We start from the raw sequence: 19,228 nt of genomic DNA, 5'->3' as shown, positions 1-19,228 counted from the left end.
GCCCCAAATCCCCCCCGATCGCCCCCAAATCTCCCCCCGAACCCCTCCCCCCCCCTCCCCCCCTCACGGCCCCCCCTTTCCCCCCCTCGCCCCCCCGCCCCGCCCCCCCCGCCCGTCGCCGCCGATGACGCACCGCCCGCGCCGCGCGGCCGCCGCTGGCGCCCCGCCCCTTCCGGCGGCGCTCCGCCCCCTCTCTATGGTTCCTCCCCATATCCTCCCGGTGGGCTCCTCCCTTCCACTTCCGGCGGCGCTCTAGCTCGGTCCTCCAACGCCTCTCCGCGCTGCTGGCGCCCAAATCCTGCACTGAGAACGCATCGAAATTCCTCCCGGCACCCCAAAATGTCCCTCCTGCCCTGCCGCTGGGGGGTGTCGGTGGCGCCGTTCTCCCTAAACCAGCCCCCGGAGCTGTCGTCTCTATGGTGGCAGCAGCGGAAGTGGCGGCGTGAGGGAGGGGCGGGGCTTCCGGTTCGGCGCGCGGCGCCCGGGGGGGGCAGCGGCGGCGCGATGGAGGTGAGGGGGGGGCGAGCGTGAGGGAAAAAGAGGGGGAAAATGGGGAAAAAGCGGGAAAAAACGGGTCCGGGTGTGGGTTGCGGTGAGGGGGGCGAGTTTGAGGCGGAAAAAATGGAGGCTTGGGAGGCTTCGGGGGAGGAGGGGCAAATGTGAGGGGAAAAGGGGGGAAAAAAGGGGTTTCTGAGGGGCTTTGGGGTGAGGGCGGAGTGTGAGGGGAAAAAATGGGGGAAAGGGGAAAGGAAGGCGGGGAAAGGAGTTTGTGGGACTTTGGGGGGCGAGGGGGCGAGTGTGAGGGGGAAAGGGAGAAAAAGGGGTCTGGGGGTTTTGGTGTGAGGGGAAAAGGGGGCGAAAATGGGGGGAAATGGGAAAAAAAGGGGTTGGGGGAGCTTTGGTGTGAGGGAAAAAGGGGGGGAAGGGGGGTAATGGTGGGAAAAGGAAGAAAAGAGGGAAAAAAAGGGAGAAGTGGAGAAAGAAGGAAAAAGAAAAAGGGAAAAATGGAGAAAGATGAGAAAAGTGGGAAACAGTGAAAGAGAAAGGGGAAAAGAGGGGGGAAGGAGAAAAAAGAGGGGGAAAAGTGACAAAATCGCTGGAAAAGGGGGAAAAAAGGAGGGGAAGTGGGAGTAAAGGTGGGAAAAGGAAGAAAAAAGGGAAAAAGGAAGAAAAGAGGGAGAAGTGGAGAGAGAAGGAAAAAGAGACAAAAATGAAAAGATGGAGGAAGATGAGAAAAGTGTGGAACAGCAAAAGGGGGAAAAAAGGGGGAAAGGAGAAAAAAGAGGGAAAAAGTGACAAAATCGCTGGAAAAGAGGGAAAAAAAGGAGGGGAAGTGGGGGTAAAGGTGGGAAAAGGGAGAAAAAAGGGAAAAGAAAAATGAAAAGATGGAGGAAGATGAGAAAAGTGGGGAACAGCGAAAGGGGGAAAAGAGGGGGGAAAGGAGAAAAAAGAGGGAAAAAGTGACAAAATCGCTGGAAAAGGGGGAAAAAAGGAGGGGAAGTGGGGGTAAAGGTGGGAAAAGGGAGAAAAAAGGGAAAAGAAAAATGAAAAGATGGAGGAAGATGAGAAAAGTGGGGAACAGCGAAAGGGGGAAAAGAGGGGGGAAAGGAGAAAAAAGAGGGGAAAAGTGACAAAATCGCTGGAAAAGAGGGAAAAAAAGGAGGGGAAGTGGGGGTAAAGGTGGGAAAAGGGAGAAAAGAGGGAAAAAAGGGAGAAGTGGAGAAAGAAGGAAAAAGAAAAAGGGAAAAGTGGAGAAAGATGAGAAAAGTGGGAAACAGTGAAAGAGAAAGGGGAAAAGAGGGGGGAAGGAGAAAAAAGAGGGGGAAAAGTGACAAAATCGCTGGAAAAGGGGGTAAAAAGGAGGGGAAGTGGGAGTAAAGGTGGGAAAAGGAAGAAAAAAGGGAAAAAGGAAGAAAAGAGGGAGAAGTGGAGAGAGAAGGAAAAAGAGACAAAAATGAAAAGATGGAGGAAGATGAGAAAAGTGTGGAACAGCGAAAGGGGGAAAAGAGGGGGGAAAGGAGAAAAAAGAGGGGAAAAAAGAGGGAAAAAGTGACAAAATCGCTGGAAAAGAGGGAAAAAAAGGAGGGGAAGTGGGGGTAAAGGTGGGAAAAGGGAGAAAAAAGGAAAAAAGGAAGAAAAGAGGGAGAAGTGGAGAGAGAAGGAAAAAGAGACAAAAATGAAAAGATGGAGGAAGATGAGAAAAGTGTGGAACAGCAAAAGGGGGAAAAAAGGGGGAAAGGAGAAAAAAGAGGGGAAAAAAGAGGGAAAAAGTGACAAAATCGCTGGAAAAGAGGGAAAAAAGGAGGGGAAGTGGGGGTAAAGGTGGGAAAAGGGAGAAAAGAGGGAAAAAAGGGAGAAGTGGAGAAAGAAGGAAAAAGAGACAAAAATGAAAAGATGGAGGAAGATGAGAAAAGTGGGGAACAGCGAAAGGGGGAAAAGAGGGGGGAAAGGAGAAAAAAGAGGGGAAAAAAGAGGGAAAAAGTGACAAAATCGCTGGAAAAGAGGGAAAAAAAGGAGGGGAAGTGGGGGTAAAGGTGGGAAAAGGGAGAAAAAAGGGAAAAGAAAAATGAAAAGATGGAGGAAGATGAGAAAAGTGGGGAACAGCGAAAGGGGGAAAAAAGGGGGAAAGGAGAAAAAAGAGGGGAAAAGTGACAAAATCGCTGGAAAAGAGGGAAAAAAAGGAGGGGAAGTGGGGGTAAAGGTGGGAAAAGGGAGAAAAGAGGGAAAAAAGGGAGAAGTGGAGAAAGAAGGAAAAAGAAAAAGGGAAAAGTGGAGAAAGATGAGAAAAGTGGGAAACAGTGAAAGAGAAAGGGGAAAAGAGGGGGGAAGGAGAAAAAAGAGGGGGAAAAGTGACAAAATCGCTGGAAAAGGGGGTAAAAAGGAGGGGAAGTGGGAGTAAAGGTGGGAAAAGGAAGAAAAAAGGGAAAAAGGAAGAAAAGAGGGAGAAGTGGAGAGAGAAGGAAAAAGAGACAAAAATGAAAAGATGGAGGAAGATGAGAAAAGTGTGGAACAGCAAAAGGGGGAAAAAAGGGGGAAAGGAGAAAAAAGAGGGAAAAAGTGACAAAATCGCTGGAAAAGGGGGTAAAAAGGAGGGGAAGTGGGGGTAAAGGTGGGAAAAGGGAGAAAAAAGGGAAAAGAAAAATGAAAAGATGGAGGAAGATGAGAAAAGTGGGGAACAGCGAAAGGGGGAAAAGAGGGGGGAAAGGAGAAAAAAGAGGGGAAAAAAGAGGGAAAAAGTGACAAAATCGCTGGAAAAGAGGGAAAAAAAGGAGGGGAAGTGGGGGTAAAGGTGGGAAAAGGGAGAAAAGAGGGAAAAAAGGGAGAAGTGGAGAAAGAAGGAAAAAGAGACAAAAATGAAAAGATGGAGGAAGATGAGAAAAGTGTGGAACAGCAAAAGGGGGAAAAAAGGGGGAAAGGAGAAAAAAGAGGGGAAAAAAGAGGGAAAAAGTGACAAAATCGCTGGAAAAGAGGGAAAAAAGGAGGGATTCGGGTCTGATTTTCCAAAAATGCCCACAGTTCCCGGGAGGCAGCGACAACTACCTGGCCATCACCGGCGCCTCGCACCCCTTCCTGAGCGGGGCCGAGGTGAGAGCCCCGGGAGGGGCAAAAACGGGGAGAAAACGGGAAAATCCCGCCCGGGGAGGTCGGAAAATTTGGGGGGGGGATCGTGCGGAATGAGGGGGAGATGCGGGAAGAGGCCGAAAAGCTGAGGGAAAGAGGGGGGGGAGGTGGCGAAAACCTGAGGGGAAAAGAGGTGAAGTTTTGCGGGGCGGAGGAAAATGGAGGGGAAATTCTTCGAAACGGAGGGGAAACGAGGTGAAACGATGTAAAACGGCAAAAAAAAAAACTCTGCTGGGATTGCGCAAAAAGGGAATGACGAGCGTGGGTTGGTCCGGAGCAGATAAAAGTGGCGCCGAGCTGTCCCAAAGCGGGGAAAAACGGCACCAAAATGCGCGATTTTAGGTAAAAACGGGGCCGGAACGGTTAAAAATAAACAGGAGCGGCGATGGAACGAACCGGAACGGACAGAAACGGTTCTGAGGAGCCAATTTGGGGGGAAAAAAGGAGAGTTTGGGTCTTCCCCCCTTTTTGAGGGTGAAAGAAGCCGGCTCCGGGTGTTTTCCTTCTGGTTTGGGGTTGAAATGATCCGGTTTGGGGTTTTGCTCTGGTTTTGGGGTCAAAGAAGCCGATGTTTGGTGTCGAAAGAGGAAATTTTGGGGGTGAAACGACCCGGTTTGAGGTCTTTCCCCTGTTTTTGGGGGGTCAAGTGATGGAATTCCAGGTGTTCCCCCTGTTTTTGGGGTGAAAAGAGCCGGTTTTGGGGTCAAATGATGGAATTCCTGGTTTTGGGGTCAAAGGAGCCGATTTTTGGGGTCAAATGATGGAATTCCTGGTTTTGGGGTCAAAGGAGCCTATTTTTGGGGTCAGATGATGGAATTCCTGTTTTTGGGGTGAAAAGAGCCGGTTTTTGGGGTCAAATGGCGAAATTCCAGGTGTGTCCCCTATTTTTGGGGTGAAAAGAGCCAATTTTTGGGGTCAAATGATGGAATTCCTATTTTTGGGGTGAAAAGAGCCGAGTTTGGGGGTCAAATGATGGAATTCCTGTTTTTGGGGTGAAAAGAGCCGATTTTGGGGGTCAAATGGCGAAATTCCAGGTGTTCCCCCTATTTTTGGGGTCAAAGAAGCCGATTTTTGGGGGTCAAGTGATGGAATTCCTGTTTTTGGGGTGAAAAGAGCCGATTTTTGGGGTCAAATGATGGAATTCCTATTTCTGGGGTGAAAAGAGCCGAGTTTGGGGTCAAATGGCGAAATTCCAGGTGTTCCCCCCTATTTTTGGGGTGAAAAGAGCCGATTTTGGGGGTCAAATGGCGAAATTCCAAGTGTTCCCCCTATTTTTGGGGTGAAAAGAGCCGATTTTGGGGGTCAAATGGCGAAATTCCAGGTGTTCCCCCTATTTTTGGGGTCAAAGAAGCCGATTTTTGGGGTCAAGTGATGGAATTCCTATTTCTGGGGTGAAAAGAGCCGTTTTTGGGGGTCAAATGATGGAATTCCTGTTTTTGGGGTGAAAAGAGCCGGTTTTTGGGGGTCAAACGGTGAAATTCCAGGTGTGTCCCCTATTTTTGGGGTGAAAAGAGCCGGTTTTGGGGGTCAAATGATGGAATTCCTATTTCTGGGGTCAAAAGAGCCGAGTTTTTGGGGTCAAATGATGGAATTCCTATTTCTGGGGTCAAAAGAGCCGGTTTTGGGGGTCAAATGATGGAATTCCTATTTCTGGGGTCAAAAGAGCCGAGTTTTTGGGGTCAAATGATGGAATTCCTATTTCTGGGGTCAAAAGAGCCGATTTTGGGGGTCAAACGGCGAAATTCCAGGTGTTCCCCCTATTTTTGGGGTGAAAAGAGCCGATTTTTGGGGTCAAGTGATGGAATTCCTATTTCTGGGGTCAAAAGAGCCGATTTTGGGGGTCAAATGGCGAAATTCCAGGTGTTCCCCCTATTTTTGGGGTGAAAAGAGCCGATTTTTGGGGTCAAGTGATGGAATTCCTATTTCTGGGGTCAAAAGAGCCGATTTTGGGGGTCAAATGGCGAAATTCCAGGTGTTCCCCCTATTTTTGGGGTGAAAAGAGCCGATTTTTGGGGTCAAGTGATGGAATTCCTATTTTTGGGGTGAAAAGAGCCGATTTTGGGGGTCAAATGGCGAAATTCCAGGTGTTCCCCCTGGTTTTGGGGTGAAAAGAGCCGGTTTTGGGGTCAAATGATGGAATTCCTGGTTTTGGGGTCAAAGGAGCCAGTTTTGGGGTCAAATGATGGAATTCCTGGTTTTGGGGTCAAAGAAGCCGATTTTTGGGGTCAGATGATGGAATTCCTATTTCTGGGGTGAAAAGAGCCGGTTTTTGGGGTCAAATGGCGAAATTCCAGGTGTGTCCCCTATTTTTGGGGTGAAAAGAGCCGATTTTGGGGTCAAATGGCGAAATTCCAGGTGTGTCCCCTATTTTTGGGGTGAAAAGAGCCGATTTTGGGGGTCAAATGGCGAAATTCCAGGTGTTCCCCCTATTTTTGGGGTGAAAAGAGCCGGTTTTGGGGGTCAAATGATGGAATTCCTGGTTTTGGGGTCAAAGGAGCCAGTTTTGGGGTCAAATGATGGAATTCCTGGTTTTGGGGTGAAAAGAGCCGATTTTGGGGGTCAAATGGCAAAATTCCAGGTGTGTCCCCTATTTTTGGGGTGAAAAGAGCCGATTTTGGGGGTCAAATGGCGAAATTCCAGGTGTTCCCCCCTATTTTTGGGGTGAAAAGAGCCAATTTTTGGGGTCAAATGGCGAAATTCCAGGTGTTCCCCCCTATTTTTGGGGTGAAAAGAGCCGATTTTTGGGGTCAAGTGATGGAATTCCTATTTCTGGGGTGAAAAGAGCCGAGTTTGGGGTCAAATGATGGAATTCCTGGTTTTGGGGTCAAAGGAGCCGATTTTTGGGGTCAGATGATGGAATTCCTGGTTTTGGGGTGAAAAGAGCCGATTTTTGGGGTCAAATGGCGAAATTCCAGGTGTGTCCCCTATTTTTGGGGTGAAAAGAGCCGATTTTGGGGGTCAAATGGCGAAATTCCAGGTGTTCCCCCCTATTTTTGGGGTGAAAAGAGCCAATTTTTGGGGTCAAGTGATGGAATTCCTATTTCTGGGGTGAAAAGAGCCGATTTTTGGGGTCAAATGGCGAAATTCCAGGTGTTCCCCCCTGTTTTTGGGGTGAAAAGAGCCGGTTTTGGGGGTCAAATGGCGAAATTCCAGGTGTTCCCCCCTATTTCTGGGGTGAAAAGAGCCGATTTTGGGGGTCAAATGGCGAAATTCCAGGTGTTCCCCCTATTTTTGGGGTCAAAGAAGCCGATTTTTGGGGTCAAGTGATGGAATTCCTATTTCTGGGGTGAAAAGAGCCGATTTTTGGGGTCAAATGATGGAATTCCTGTTTTTGGGGTGAAAAGAGCCGGTTTTTGGGGTCAAACGGTGAAATTCCAGGTGTGTCCCCTATTTTTGGGGGTCAAGCGATGGAATTCCTATTTCTGGGGTGAAAAGAGCCGATTTTGGGGGTCAAATGATGGAATTCCTGTTTTTGGGGTGAAAAGAGCCGAGTTTGGGGTCAAATGGCGAAATTCCAGGTGTGTCCCCTATTTTTGGGGTGAAAAGAGCCGGTTTTTGGGGTCAAATGATGGAATTCCAGGGGTTCACCCTATTTTTGGGGTGAAAACAGCCAATTTTTGGGGTCAAGTGATGGAATTCCTATTTCTGGGGTGAAAAGAGCCGATTTTGGGGGTCAAATGGCGAAATTCCAGGTGTTCCCCCTATTTTTGGGGTGAAAAGAGCCGATTTTTGGGGGTCAAATGATGGAATTCCTATTTCTGGGGTCAAAAGAGCCGTTTTTGGGGTCAAATGATGGAATTCCTGTTTTTGGGGTCAAAAGAGCCGTTTTTGGGGGTCAAGTGATGGAATTCCTATTTCTGGGGTCAAAAGAACCGATTTTGGGGGTCAAATGATGGAATTCCTATTTCTGGGGTCAAAAGAGCCGAGTTTGGGGGTCAAATGATGGAATTCCTGTTTCTGGGGTCAAAAGAGCCGATTTTGGGGGTCAAGCGGCGAAATTCCAGGTGTTCCCCCTATTTTTGGGGTGAAAAGAGCCGATTTTTGGGGGTGAAATGATGGAATTCCAGGGGTTCACCCTATTTTTGGGGTGAAAAGAGCCAATTTTTGGGGTCAAGTGATGGAATTCCTATTTCTGGGGTCAAAAGAACCGATTTTGGGGGTCAAATGATGGAATTCCTATTTCTGGGGTCAAAAGAGCCGAGTTTGGGGGTCAAATGATGGAATTCCTATTTCTGGGGTCAAAAGAGCCGAGTTTGGGGGTCAAATGATGGAATTCCTGTTTCTGGGGTCAAAAGAGCCGAGTTTGGGGGTCAAATGATGGAATTCCTATTTCTGGGGTGAAAAGAGCCGAGTTTGGGGGTCAAATGATGGAATTCCTGTTTCTGGGGTCAAAAGAGCCGATTTTGGGGTCAAATGGCGAAATTCCAGGTGTTCCCCCTATTTTTGGGGTCAAAGAAGCCGATTTTTGGGGGTCAAATGATGGAATTCCTATTTCTGGGGTCAAAAGAGCCGAGTTTGGGGGTCAAATGATGGAATTCCTATTTTTGGGGTCAAAGAAGCCGATTTTTGGGGTCAAATGATGGAATTCCTATTTCTGGGGTCAAAAGAGCCGAGTTTGGGGGTCAAATGATGGAATTCCTATTTCTGGGGTCAAAAGAGCCGACTTTGGGGGTCAAACGGCGAAATTCCAGGTGTTCCCCCCTATTTTTGGGGGTGAAATGATGGAATTCCTATTTTTGGCGTCGCGTGATGGAATTCCAGGTGTTTTCCGGGCTCCGAAGAGCCGGGTTTGGGGGTCAGATGGCGGAACCCCAGGGGGGTGTCCCCCCCCCCCCCCCCCGCCCCGCGCCCGTTTTTTGGGGTGAAAGAAGCCGATTTGGGGTGTTTTCTCCCCCCCTCCGCAGACGTTCCACACGCCCAGCCTGGGTGACGAGGAGTTCGAGATCCCGCCCATCCCGCTGGACTCGGACCCCTCGCTGGCCGTGGTCGGACACTTCGAGGACCTGCCCGAGCCCGGGGGGCCCCCGGAGCCGCCCTTCGCCCCTCCCCCCTACGGCGTGGCCGGCCTGGAGCTGCCCGTGGGGCTCCCGCCGGGCATCATGGAGCAGGGCGGGGGGCTACTCAACATGGTGAGGGGGCAAGCCCGGAATCGCGGGGAATGGGCCCGAAATGGGGAGCGGCAACGGGACGGGGGGGAATGGACCTGAAATGGGGGGGAACGGCCCCAAAATGGGGGGGAACGGCCCCAAAATGGGGGGGGACGGCCCCAAAATCGCGGGAAGCGGCCCCAAAATGGGGGGGAACGGCCCCAAAATGGGAGGGAACGGTCTCAAAATGGGGGGGAATGGCCCCAAAATGGGGGGGGCAATCACTGGGATTTTGGGGCAAATCACTGGGATTTTGGGGCCAATCACTGGGATTTTGGGGCCAATCACTGGGATTTTTGGGGCTAATCACTGGGATTTTTGGGGCCAATCACTGGGATTTTGGGGCCAATCACTGGGATTTTGGGGCCAATCACTGGGATTTTTGGGGCCAATCACTGGGATTTTGGGGCCAATCACTGGGATTTTTGGGGCCAATCACTGGGATTTTTGGGGCCAATCACTGGGATTTTGGGGCCAATCACTGGGATTTTTGGGGCCAATCACTGGGATTTTTGGGGCCAATCACTGGGATTTTTGGGGTGCAGTCACTGGGATTTTTGGGGCCAATCACTGGGATTTTTGGGGTGCAGTCACTGGGATTTTTGGGGCCAATCACTGGGATTTTGGGGCCAATCACTGGGATTTTGGGGCTAATCACTGGGATTTTTGGGGCTAATCACTGGGATTTTGGGGCTAATCACTGGGATTTTTGGGGCCAATCACTGGGATTTTTGGGGCTAATCCCTGGGATTTTGGGGCCAATCACTGGGATTTTTGGGTGCAGTCACTGGGATTTTGGGGCCAATCACTGGGATTTTTGGGGCTAATCACTGGGATTTTTGGGGTGCAGTCACTGGGATTTTGGGGCCAATCACTGGGATTTTTGGGGCCAATCACTGGGATTTTTGGGTGCAGTCACCGGGATTTTGGGGCCAATCACTGGGATTTTGGGGCCAATCACTGGGATTTTTGGGGCCAATCCCTGGGATTTTTGGGGTGCAGTCACCGGGATTTTGGGGCCAATCACTGGGATTTTTGGGTGCAATCCCTGGGATTTTTGGGGCCAATCACTGGGATTTTTGGGGCCAATCACTGGGTTTTTGGGGCCAATCACTGGGATTTTTGGGTGCAGTCACTGGGATTTTTGGGTGCAGTCACTGGGATTTTTGGGGTGCAGTCACTGGGATTTTGGGGCCAATCACTGGGATTTTTGGGGCCAATCACTGGGATTTTGGGGCCAGTCACTGGGATTTTTGGGCCGCAGTCACTGGGATTTTGGGGCCAATCACTGGGATTTTTGGGGTGCAGTCACTGGGATTTTGGGGCCAATCACTGGGATTTTTGGGGCCAATCACTGGGATTTTTGGGTGCAGTCACTGGGATTTTGGGGCCAATCACTGGGATTTTTGGGGTGCAATCCCTGCGATTTCAGGGGTGCAATCCCTGCATTTCGGGGTGCAATCCCTGGGATTTTTGGGTGCAATCCCTGCGATTTCGGGGTGCAATCCCTGCATTTCGGGGTGACAATCCCTGGGATTTTGGGGTGCAATCCCTGCGATTTCGGGGTGCAATCCCTGCATTTCGGGGCTGTCCCCGCAGGAGCTGGAGCCGCCCATGGCGTCGCAGTTCGGCCCCGCGGCCCCGGTGACCATCGAGGTCCCTCTGGGGGCTCTGAGCCCGGGGGCGCTGCTGGGCCCGGCCGGGGCGCTGACCACCATTGACCAGTCGGAGCTGAGCTCGCAGCTGGGGCTGGGGCTGGGCGGGGCCGCGGCCACGCCCCCCGGCCCCGCCCCCGGCCCCGCCCCGGCCCCGCCCAGCCCCGAGCGGGGGCTGTCCCCGGCCCCGTCCCCCGCGGGCTCTCTGCAGGACGAGGAGCTCGAGGACTTCCGCAGGGTGAGCTGAGAGAATCCCCAGAAAACCCAAGAACGTCCCCAAAACTTCAAGTTTCCGTTTTCCTTCGTGTTTTTAATCTTCGGTTAAATTCTGCTTGATTCTCTTTTTTTTCTTTGTTTCTTTAAGTTTTATTTATTTGTGCTTGATTTTACAACATTCTCCTGTCATTTCCGCATGTCCTGCTTGCTATTTCCTCAATTTTTTCTCGTTTTTCCTGAAATTCCCTTTTTTTTTTTTTTTTTTTTTTTTTTTTGAAACTTCAGGTTTTTTCAGTCGGGAGTCTTCTTGGTTTACAATTTTTTTCTCCCAAAATGTTCCCAAATCTTGGAACTTTGTCGGGAAGTTTTTCCAAACCTAGGAAGATTCTCTTAGATCTTCTTCAAATTCTGAAGTTCTGTCTCAAAATCCTCCCAAACTTTAAAATTTCACTCTGAGATTTTAAATTGTTTTTTCTGTGTGGTCTTTTTGAAATCTTCACATTTCATCCTCGAATAATTCTTAACATGTGGTTTTCTTGAAATCTTCACATTTCATCCTCAAATCATCCCTAATTTTAAGATTTACCCCACAAATCTCTTCAAACCTTGAAATACCTTCCCAAAGCTTTCCTAAATCTTCAATTCCTCCATTAAAACTTCCCCAAACCCCACAACTCCTCTTCCAAAACCCCCCCAAAACCTCAAAACTCCCGATTTTTTTCACGCCTCCCCCCTCTCCAGCCGCCCGCAGCCGCCCCGTCCCCGCCGGCCCCGGTGGCCCCGGTGCCCCCCGTGGTGGCCACCCCGGCGGCCGAGGCGCCGCGCCGGCCGAAGCCGCCCAAGAAGGCCAAGAAGAAGAAGGACCCCAACGAGCCGCAGAAGCCGGTGTCGGCCTACGCGCTCTTCTTCCGCGACACCCAGGCCGCCATCAAGGGCCAGAACCCCAACGCCACCTTCGGAGAGGTCTCCAAGATCGTGGCCTCCATGTGGGACTCGCTGGGCGAGGAGCAGAAGCAGGTGGGGCCACGGGAACGGGGCCAAAAGCGGCAGGTTCGGGACAGGAGACGGCGGCCGGGGTGGGAGAGGCCGGAGGTTGAGGAGGGAGCGGAAAGGTTGGGGAGGGAAGAGGAAAATTGGGGTGGGAGGAGGCGAAAGATGGGGAGGGAAGGTGAAAATTGAGGAGAAAAAACGAAGATTTGGGTGGGAGAAGTCGAAAATTGGGATGGGAGAAGGTGAAAATGAAGAGGGAAGCCAAGAATTGGGGAGGGAAGCCAAAATTGGGATGGGAGAAGGAAGATTTGGGTGGGAGAAGGATAAAGATGGGGAGGGAAGGTGAAAATTGAGGAGAAAAAACGAAGATTTGGGTGGGAGAAGTCGAAAATTGGGATGGGAGAAGGTGAAAATGAACAAGGATGCCAAAAATTGAGGGGAGGAGCCAAAATTGGGGTGGGAGAAGGAAGATTTGGGTGGGAGAAGGATAAAGATGGGGAGGGAAGGTGAAAATTGAGGAGAAAAAACGAAGATTTGGGTGGGAGAAGTCGAAAATTGGGATGGGAGAAGGTGAAAATGAAGAGGGAAGCCAAAAATTGGGGAGGGAAGCCAAAATTGGGGTGGGAGAAGGAAGATTTGGGTGGGAGAAGGATAAAGATGGGGAGGGAAGGTGAAAATTGAGGAGAAAAAACGAAGATTTGGGTGGGAGAAGTCGAAAATTGGGATGGGAGAAGGTGAAAATGAAGAGGGAAGCCAAAAATTGGGGAGGGAAGCCAAAATTGGGGTGGGAGAAGGAAGATTTGGGTGGGAGAAGGATAAAGATGGGGAGGGAAGGTGAAAATTGAGGAGAAAAAACGAAGATTTGGGTGGGAGAAGTCGAAAATTGGGATGGGAGAAGGTGAAAATGAAGAGGGAAGCCAAAAATTGGGGAGGGAAGCCAAAATTGGGGTGGGAGAAGGAAGATTTGGGTGGGAGAAGGATAAAGATGGGGAGGGAAGGTGAAAATTGAGGAGAAAAAACGAAGATTTGGGTGGGAGAAGTCGAAAATTGAGGTGGGAGAAGGTGAAAATGAACAAGGATGCCAAAAATTGGGGAGGGAAGCCAAAATTGGGGTGGGAGAAGTTGAAAATGAAGAGGGAAGCCAAAAATTGAGGGGAGGAGCCAAAATTGGGGTGGGAGAAGGCGAATTTGGGAGGGAATGTGAAAATTTGGGTGGGGAAGCTCCAAAACAGGGAGTGAAGCCGAAAGTTTGGGTGGAAAAAGGCAAAAATTGGGGCGGGGGGAACTCGAAATTCGGCAGGGGATTTAAGAACTGGGGAGGGAAGCTGGAAATTTGGGGCTGAGAATACCAAAATCGGGGCGGTTGAGGTGGAGGAACGTCAAGGTTGGGGGCCAAGGAGGGCGGAGAACCCAAATTGAGCTGGATGAGCCGAAAATCCACGAAAAATTAAAAATATGGAGAAAAAGGATCTTAGAACTGGGGGAAAGACCCCAAAATTGGGGGGTTTGGGGGGTGGAGGTTGAGGAGCGTCAACGTTGAACGTCAAGGAACGAAGGCTTTGGAGACCCCAAAATTGGGTGGAAGAGCCCAAAACCCGCCAAGAATTCAAGACGTGGAGGAAAAGAGTCTCGAAATGGGGCGAGACCGTGAGATTTTGGGGTTCCCCCCCCCCCCCCCAAAACTGGAGGGTTTGGTGGAGTTTGAGGAACGTCAACGTTGAGGAGCGTCAACGAAGAGCTTGGAGACGCCCCCAAATCGGGCTGGATGACCCCAAAACTGCCTGGAAACGGAAGCCACGGACGTGGGGCATCCCAAATTTGGAGGGGACCCCCCCCCCCAGGAGTTCGGGACAGCCCCAAAATTCCCCCAAAACTCCCCAAAATTCCCGTTCTTCCCCCGTTTCTCCAGGTCTACAAGCGCAAGACGGAGGCGGCCAAGAAGGAATACCTGAAAGCGCTCACGGCCTACAAGGCGACCCTGGTACCCCAAAATCCCGGGGTGGGGAGAGGGGGGCAGGAATGGGGGAGGGGCCCTAAAATCGGGGGGGGGGTGACCCCAAAAATGGGTGGGACCCCAAAAACCGGTGGGACCCCAAAAACGGGTGGGACCCCAAAAACGGGTGGGACCCCAAAAACTGGTAGGACCCCAAAAACGGGTGGGACCCCAAAAACTGGTGGTTCTAAAATTGGGTGATTTTTAAATGAAGGGATTTTTTTAATTGGCTGACCCCAAAAACCGGTGGGACCCCAAAAACTGCTGGGACCCCAAAAACGGGTGGGACCCCAAAGCCGGGTGATTCTAAAATTGGGTGATTTTCAAATTAAGGGATTTTTTTAATTGGGTGACCCCAAAAACGGGTGGGACCCCAAAAATGGGTGGGACCCCAAAACTGGTGGGACCCCAAAAACGGGAAATTCTAAAATTGGGTGATTCTCAAATTAAGGGATTTTTTTAATTGGCTGACCCCAAAAACGGGTGGGACCCCAAAAACGGGTGGGACCCCAAAAATGGGTGATTCTAAAATTGGCTGATTCTCAAATTATGGCATTTTTTAAATTGGGTGACCCCAAAAAGGGGTGGGACCCCAAAAAGGGGTGGGACCCCAAAAACGGGTGGGACCCCAAAAACTGGTGATTCTAAAATTGGGTGATTTTTAAATTAAGGGATTTTTTTAATTGGGTGACCCCAAAAACGGGTGGGACCCCAAAAACGGGTGGGACCCCAAAAACTGGTGATTCTAAAATTGGGTGATTTTTAAATTAAGGGATTTTTTTAATTGGGTGACCCCAAAAATGGGTGGGACCCCAAAAACCGGTGGGACCCCAAAAACGGGTGGGACCCCAAAAACGGGTGGGACCCCAAAGCCGGGTGATTCTAAAATTGGGTGATTTTCAAATTAAGGGATTTTTTTAATTGGGTGACCCCAAAAAGGGGTGGGACCCCAAAAACCGGTGGCACCCCAAAAATGGGTGGGACCCCAAAAATGGGTGGGACCCCAAAACTGGGAGATTCTAAAATTGGGTGATTGTCAAATTAAGGGATTTTTTTAACTGGGTGACCCCAAAAACGGGTGGGACCCCAAAAACTGGTGGGACCCCAAAAATGGGTGATTCTAAAATTGGCTGATTCTCAAATTATGGCATTTTTTAAATTGGCTGACCCCAAAAATGGGTGGGACCCCAAAAATGGGTGGGACCCCAAAAACGGGTGGGACCCCAAAACTGGGAGATTCTAAAATTGGGTGATTCTCAAATTAAGGGATTTTTTTAATTGGGTGACCCCAAAAACGGGTGGGACCCCAAAAATGGGTGGGACCCCAAAACTGGGAGATTCTAAAATTGGGTGATTCTCAAATTAAGGGATTTTTTTAACTGGGTGACCCCAAAAACGGGTGGGACCCCAAAAATGGGTGGGACCCCAAAAACTGGTGATTCTAAAATTGGGTGATTTTCAAATTAAGGGATTTTTTTAACTGGGTGACCCCAAAAACGGGTGGGACCCCAAAAACCGGTGGGACCCCAAAACCGGGCGATTCTAAAATTGGGTGATTTTCAAATTAAGGGATTTTTTTAATTGGGTGACCCCAAAAACGGGTGGGACCCCAAAAACGGGTGGGACCCCAAAAACTGGTGGGACCCAAAAAATGGGTGATTCTAAAATTGGCTGATTCTCAAATTATGGCATTTTTAAAATTGGGTGACCCCGAAAACGGGTGGGACCCCAAAAATGGGTGGGACCCCAAAAACGGGTGATTCTAAAATCGGGTGATTCTCAAATTATGGCATTTTTAAAATTGGCTGACCCCAAAAACGGGTGGGACCCCAAAAACCGGTGGGACCCCAAAACCGGGCGATTCTAAACTTGGGTGATTCACAAATTACGGCATTTTTAAATTGGCTGACCCCAAAAATCTCCGAATTTGGTACCTCTAAACCCAACCGCTCTTAAAACCGGGGGAGGGCATTGACTCCACAAAAACAGGACCCCCAAAACCGGGGGAAATCACCCTAAATTACCTTTTTTTTTTTTCCTCTTTCTCCCCCCCCCCCCCCTTTTCTTCTCCAGACCTCCACGGACACCCCGGAGCCCGACCCCTCCCCCACCCCTCCCCCCCCCTCCACCGCCGCCCCTCCCCCCACCTCCCCTCCCCCCCCCACGCCCTCCCCCCCCCTCGGCGCCCACCCCCCCCCAGCCCTCCCCGGCCCCTCCCCCTCCGGCCATCACCAAAATCCTCATCCCCAAGCAGATGCTGCCCCCGAATTTGGGGGGCACCGCCGGGGGTCCCGCGGCGGGCGGCGCCGGCGGCGTGGTCACGGTCATCCCGGCCGCCGTGGTCACTTCTCCCAGGCCGGGCGCTCCGGCCGCGGGTCCCCGGTCGGTGCTGGCGGCCGCGGCCGCCGCGCTGCCGCGCCTGCAGCCCCCGCCCCTGCAGCAGATGCCCCCCCAGAACGCCGGGGGCGCGGCCCCGCCGAACCCCCCGCCCCAAATCGCCGTGCTGCACCCGCCGCCGCCCCCGCCCCCGCTGCAGGCCATGCAGGCCCCCCCCAAAATCCGCAACCCCCCCCCGCTGCACATCAAGATCCTGCCCCCCCTGCACATCCTGCCCCCCGCGCCCCCCCAGCCCCTGGCGCAGCCCCAGAGCCAGAGCCCCGCCCCAAACCCCTCCCCCGGCGCCGGCGCGGGGGTCCCGGGGGGCGTCCCGGCGACCCCCCAGAGCCAGGAGGACGTGGAGATGATCGGGGGGGACGTGGTGCCCGAGGTGAGGGGCTGGGAGGGGGTTTGGGGGGGCCTGGAAGTGACAAAAAGGGATTTGGGGGGGGGCTGGGAGGGATTTGGGGGGGCCTGGAAGTGACAGAAGGGGGTTTGGGGGGGATAGGAGGGGGTTTAGGGGTCCTGGAAGGGACTGAGGAGAATTTGGGGGGGGATAGGAGGGGGTTTGGGGGGTCCTGGAAGTGCCAAAAAGGGATTTGGGGGGTCCTGGAAGTGACAGAAAGGGATTTGGGGGGGATAGGAGGGGGTTTGGGGGTCCTGGAAGTGACAAAAAGGGGTTTGGGGGGGATAGGAGGGGGTTTGGGGGTCCTGGAAGGGACTGAGGAGAATTTGGGGGGGGATAGGAGGGGGTTTGGGGGTCCTGGAAGTGACAAAAAGGGATTTGGGGGGGGCTGGGATGGATTTGGGAGGTCCTGGAAGTGCCAAAAAGGGGTTTGGGGGGAATAGGAGGGGGTTTGGGGGTCCTGGAAGTGCCAAAAAGGGATTTGGGGGGTCCTGGAAGTGACAGAAAGGGGTTTGGGGGGGATAGGAGGGGGTTTGGGGGTCCTGGAAGTGACAAAAAGGGGTTTGGGGGAATAGGAGGGGGTTTGGGGGTCCTGGAAGGGACTGAGGAGAATTTGGGGGGGGATAGGAGGAGGTTTGGGGGGTCCTGGAAGTGACAAAAAGGGATTTGGGGGGGGATAGGAGGGGGTTTGGGGGGTCCTGGAAGTGCCAAAAAGGGGTTTGGGGGGGATAGGAGGGGGTTTGGGGGGTCCTGGAAGTGACAGAAAGGGGTTTGGGGGGGATAGGAGGGGGTTTGGGGGTCCTGGAAGTGCCAAAAAGGGATTTGGGGGGTCCTGGAAGTGACAAAAAGGGGTTTGGGGGGGGCTGGGAGGGGTTTTGGGGATTCTGGAAGTGACAAAAAGGGGTTTGGGGGGGATAGGAGGGGGTTTGGGGGGGCCTGGAAGTGACTGAGGAGAATTTGGGGGGGGGATAGGAGGGGGTTTGGGGGTCCTGGAAGTGCCAAAAAGGGGTTTGGGGGGGGCTGGGAGGGATTTGGGGGGTCCTGGAAGTGACAGAAAGGGGTTTGGGGGGGATAGGAGGGGGTTTGGGGATCCTGGAAGTGACAGAAAGGGGTTTGGGGGGGGCTGGGAGGGATTTGGGGGGGCCTGGAAGTGACAAAAAGGGATTTGGGGGGGGATAGGAGGGATTTGGGGGGTCCTGGAAGTGACAAGAAGGGGTTTGGGGGGGATAGGAGGGGGTTTGGGGGTCCTGGAAGTGACAAAAAGGGGTTTGGGGGGTCCTGGAAGTGACAAGAAGGGATTTGGGGGGGGATAGGAGGGGGTTTGGGGGTCCTGGAAGTGCCAAAAAGGGGTTTGGGGGGGGATAGGAGGGATTTGGGGGGTCCTGGAAGTGACAAAAAGGGGTTTGGGGGGGGCTGGGAGGGATTTGGGGGGTCCTGGAAGTGCCAAAAAGGGGTTTGGGGGGGATAGGAGGGGGTTTGGGGGTCCTGGAAGTGACAAAAAGGGATTTGGGGGGTCCTGGAAGTGACAAGAAGGGGTTTGGGGGGGATAGGAGGGGGTTTGGGGGTCCTGGAAGTGCCAAAAAGGGGTTTGGGGGAATAGGAGGGGGTTTGGGGGGTCCTGGAAGGGACTGAGGAGAATTTGGGGGGATAGGAGGGGGTTTGGGGGGTCCTGGAAGGGACTGAGGAGAATTTAGGGGGGAGCTGAGGGGGTTTGGGAGGGGATAAAAGGGGTTTGGGGGAGGTTTTGGGGGGACCCAGGTGGGTTTGGGGGGTCCTGAGAGGATTTGGAGGGGGCACGGGTGGGTTTAAGTCCCGAATACCTGAAATCCCATGAATTTTTTTTTGTTGTTTTGTGTTCGAAACGCACAAAAATTCCGCTTTTTACTCGCTTTAAGTCCAAACCGCAAAAATCTCAGCTTCCTTTACCAATTTGAACTCCGAAACACCTCAAATTCCGGGACTTTTTACCCAAATTCCCGCCCGAACCCCACCCCCCGACTTCCCAACCACACTCCTCGTTCCCCAAAAACCCCAAAAGCGCCGTTTTTCTCCCCAAGGTGGAGTCCCCCCCGCAGGTGGAGCTGGTGGCCGAGTCCCCGGTGGCGGCCGAGTCGCCCCGGAGCCGCTGCGTCCGCGCCGGCTGCGAGAACCCGCCGGTGGCCAGCGGCGACTGGGACGAGGAGTTCTGCAGCAGCGAGTGCCTGGTCCGCCACTGCCGGTGAGATTTTGGGGCGAATCCGCCCGATTTCGGGATTCCTAGCGAAAACCTGGCGTCTTTTTTTACCGAAAATCCTCGTTTTCTCGCGGTTTTAGGGACGTTTTCCTGGCTTGGCTCGCCGCCCGCAACGCCGGCAACAGCGTGGTGTTCGTCAAGTGAGGCGCTCCCAAAATTTGGGGGAGTTTGGGATGAGTTTTGGGGTCCCCCCCCCCCCGACGGAATTCGGGGTGGCCACGGCGGAATTGGGGACGGTTGGCATTAAAGGGGCGGTGGAGGAGTTGGTTTGGTGTGGTTTTTTTTCTTTTTTGAGGAGTTTCGCCCCCAAAAACGGCGTGTGAATGATGGGTGGTTGCAAGAATCTTATTTCAGTCTCCAAAAAATGCTCTTTTTGACCCAAAAAATCCCACTTGAATCTCCGAAGTTGCGTTGGAATCCCAAAAATTGATCTTGGTACCTCAATAAAAATCCCTTTTAAGCCCCAAAAACCCACTTTGAACCCAAAAAACCCCATCTGAATTTAGGGAATCATCTTCGTACCCCAAAACTTCCCATTAAACTCCCAAAATACCCCTTGAACCTCCAAAATTACCTCTACACCTCAAAATT

At 52.3% G+C, this 19,228-nt stretch overlaps 1 protein-coding gene across 1 annotated transcript; it reads left to right on the top strand.

Annotated features, from left to right (window-relative positions):
• The first annotated feature begins 250 nt into the window (after window positions 1-250).
• TOX4 (TOX high mobility group box family member 4) lies at window positions 251-18,966 on the top strand. The gene is made up of 10 exons (XM_032097695.1): window positions 251-510; window positions 3,517-3,585; window positions 8,526-8,750; window positions 10,368-10,661; window positions 11,381-11,656; window positions 13,539-13,610; window positions 15,696-15,740; window positions 15,799-16,389; window positions 18,462-18,622; window positions 18,718-18,966. The coding sequence occupies exons 1-10, from the start codon at window positions 340-342 to the stop codon at window positions 18,779-18,781; spliced, it is 1,968 nt and encodes a 655-aa protein (XP_031953586.1). The 5' UTR covers window positions 251-339; the 3' UTR covers window positions 18,782-18,966.
• Window positions 18,967-19,228: the final 262 nt, after the last annotated feature.

This window comes from Corvus moneduloides, unplaced genomic scaffold (assembly GCF_009650955.1).
Source record: "Corvus moneduloides isolate bCorMon1 unplaced genomic scaffold, bCorMon1.pri scaffold_106_arrow_ctg1, whole genome shotgun sequence".
NCBI classification, from domain to species: Eukaryota; Metazoa; Chordata; class Aves; order Passeriformes; family Corvidae; genus Corvus; species Corvus moneduloides.
The sequence above is the reverse complement of the archived record's forward strand: the minus strand, read 5'-3'. Positions and strand labels throughout refer to the sequence as shown.

What these genes read in the sequence shown, in the direction of transcription:
- TOX4 (XM_032097695.1), top strand. Translation starts at nt 340, where the DNA reads ATGTCCCTCCTGCCCTGCCGCTGGGGGGTGTCGGTGGCGCCGTTCTCC. An exon ending in GCAGCGGCGGCGCGATGGAG is followed by an intron (nt 511 to 3,516) that starts GTGAGGGGGGGG and finishes AAATGCCCACAG; the next exon opens with TTCCCGGGAGGCAGCGACAA. An exon ending in TGGGCGAGGAGCAGAAGCAG is followed by an intron (nt 11,657 to 13,538) that starts GTGGGGCCACGG and finishes CCGTTTCTCCAG; the next exon opens with GTCTACAAGCGCAAGACGGA.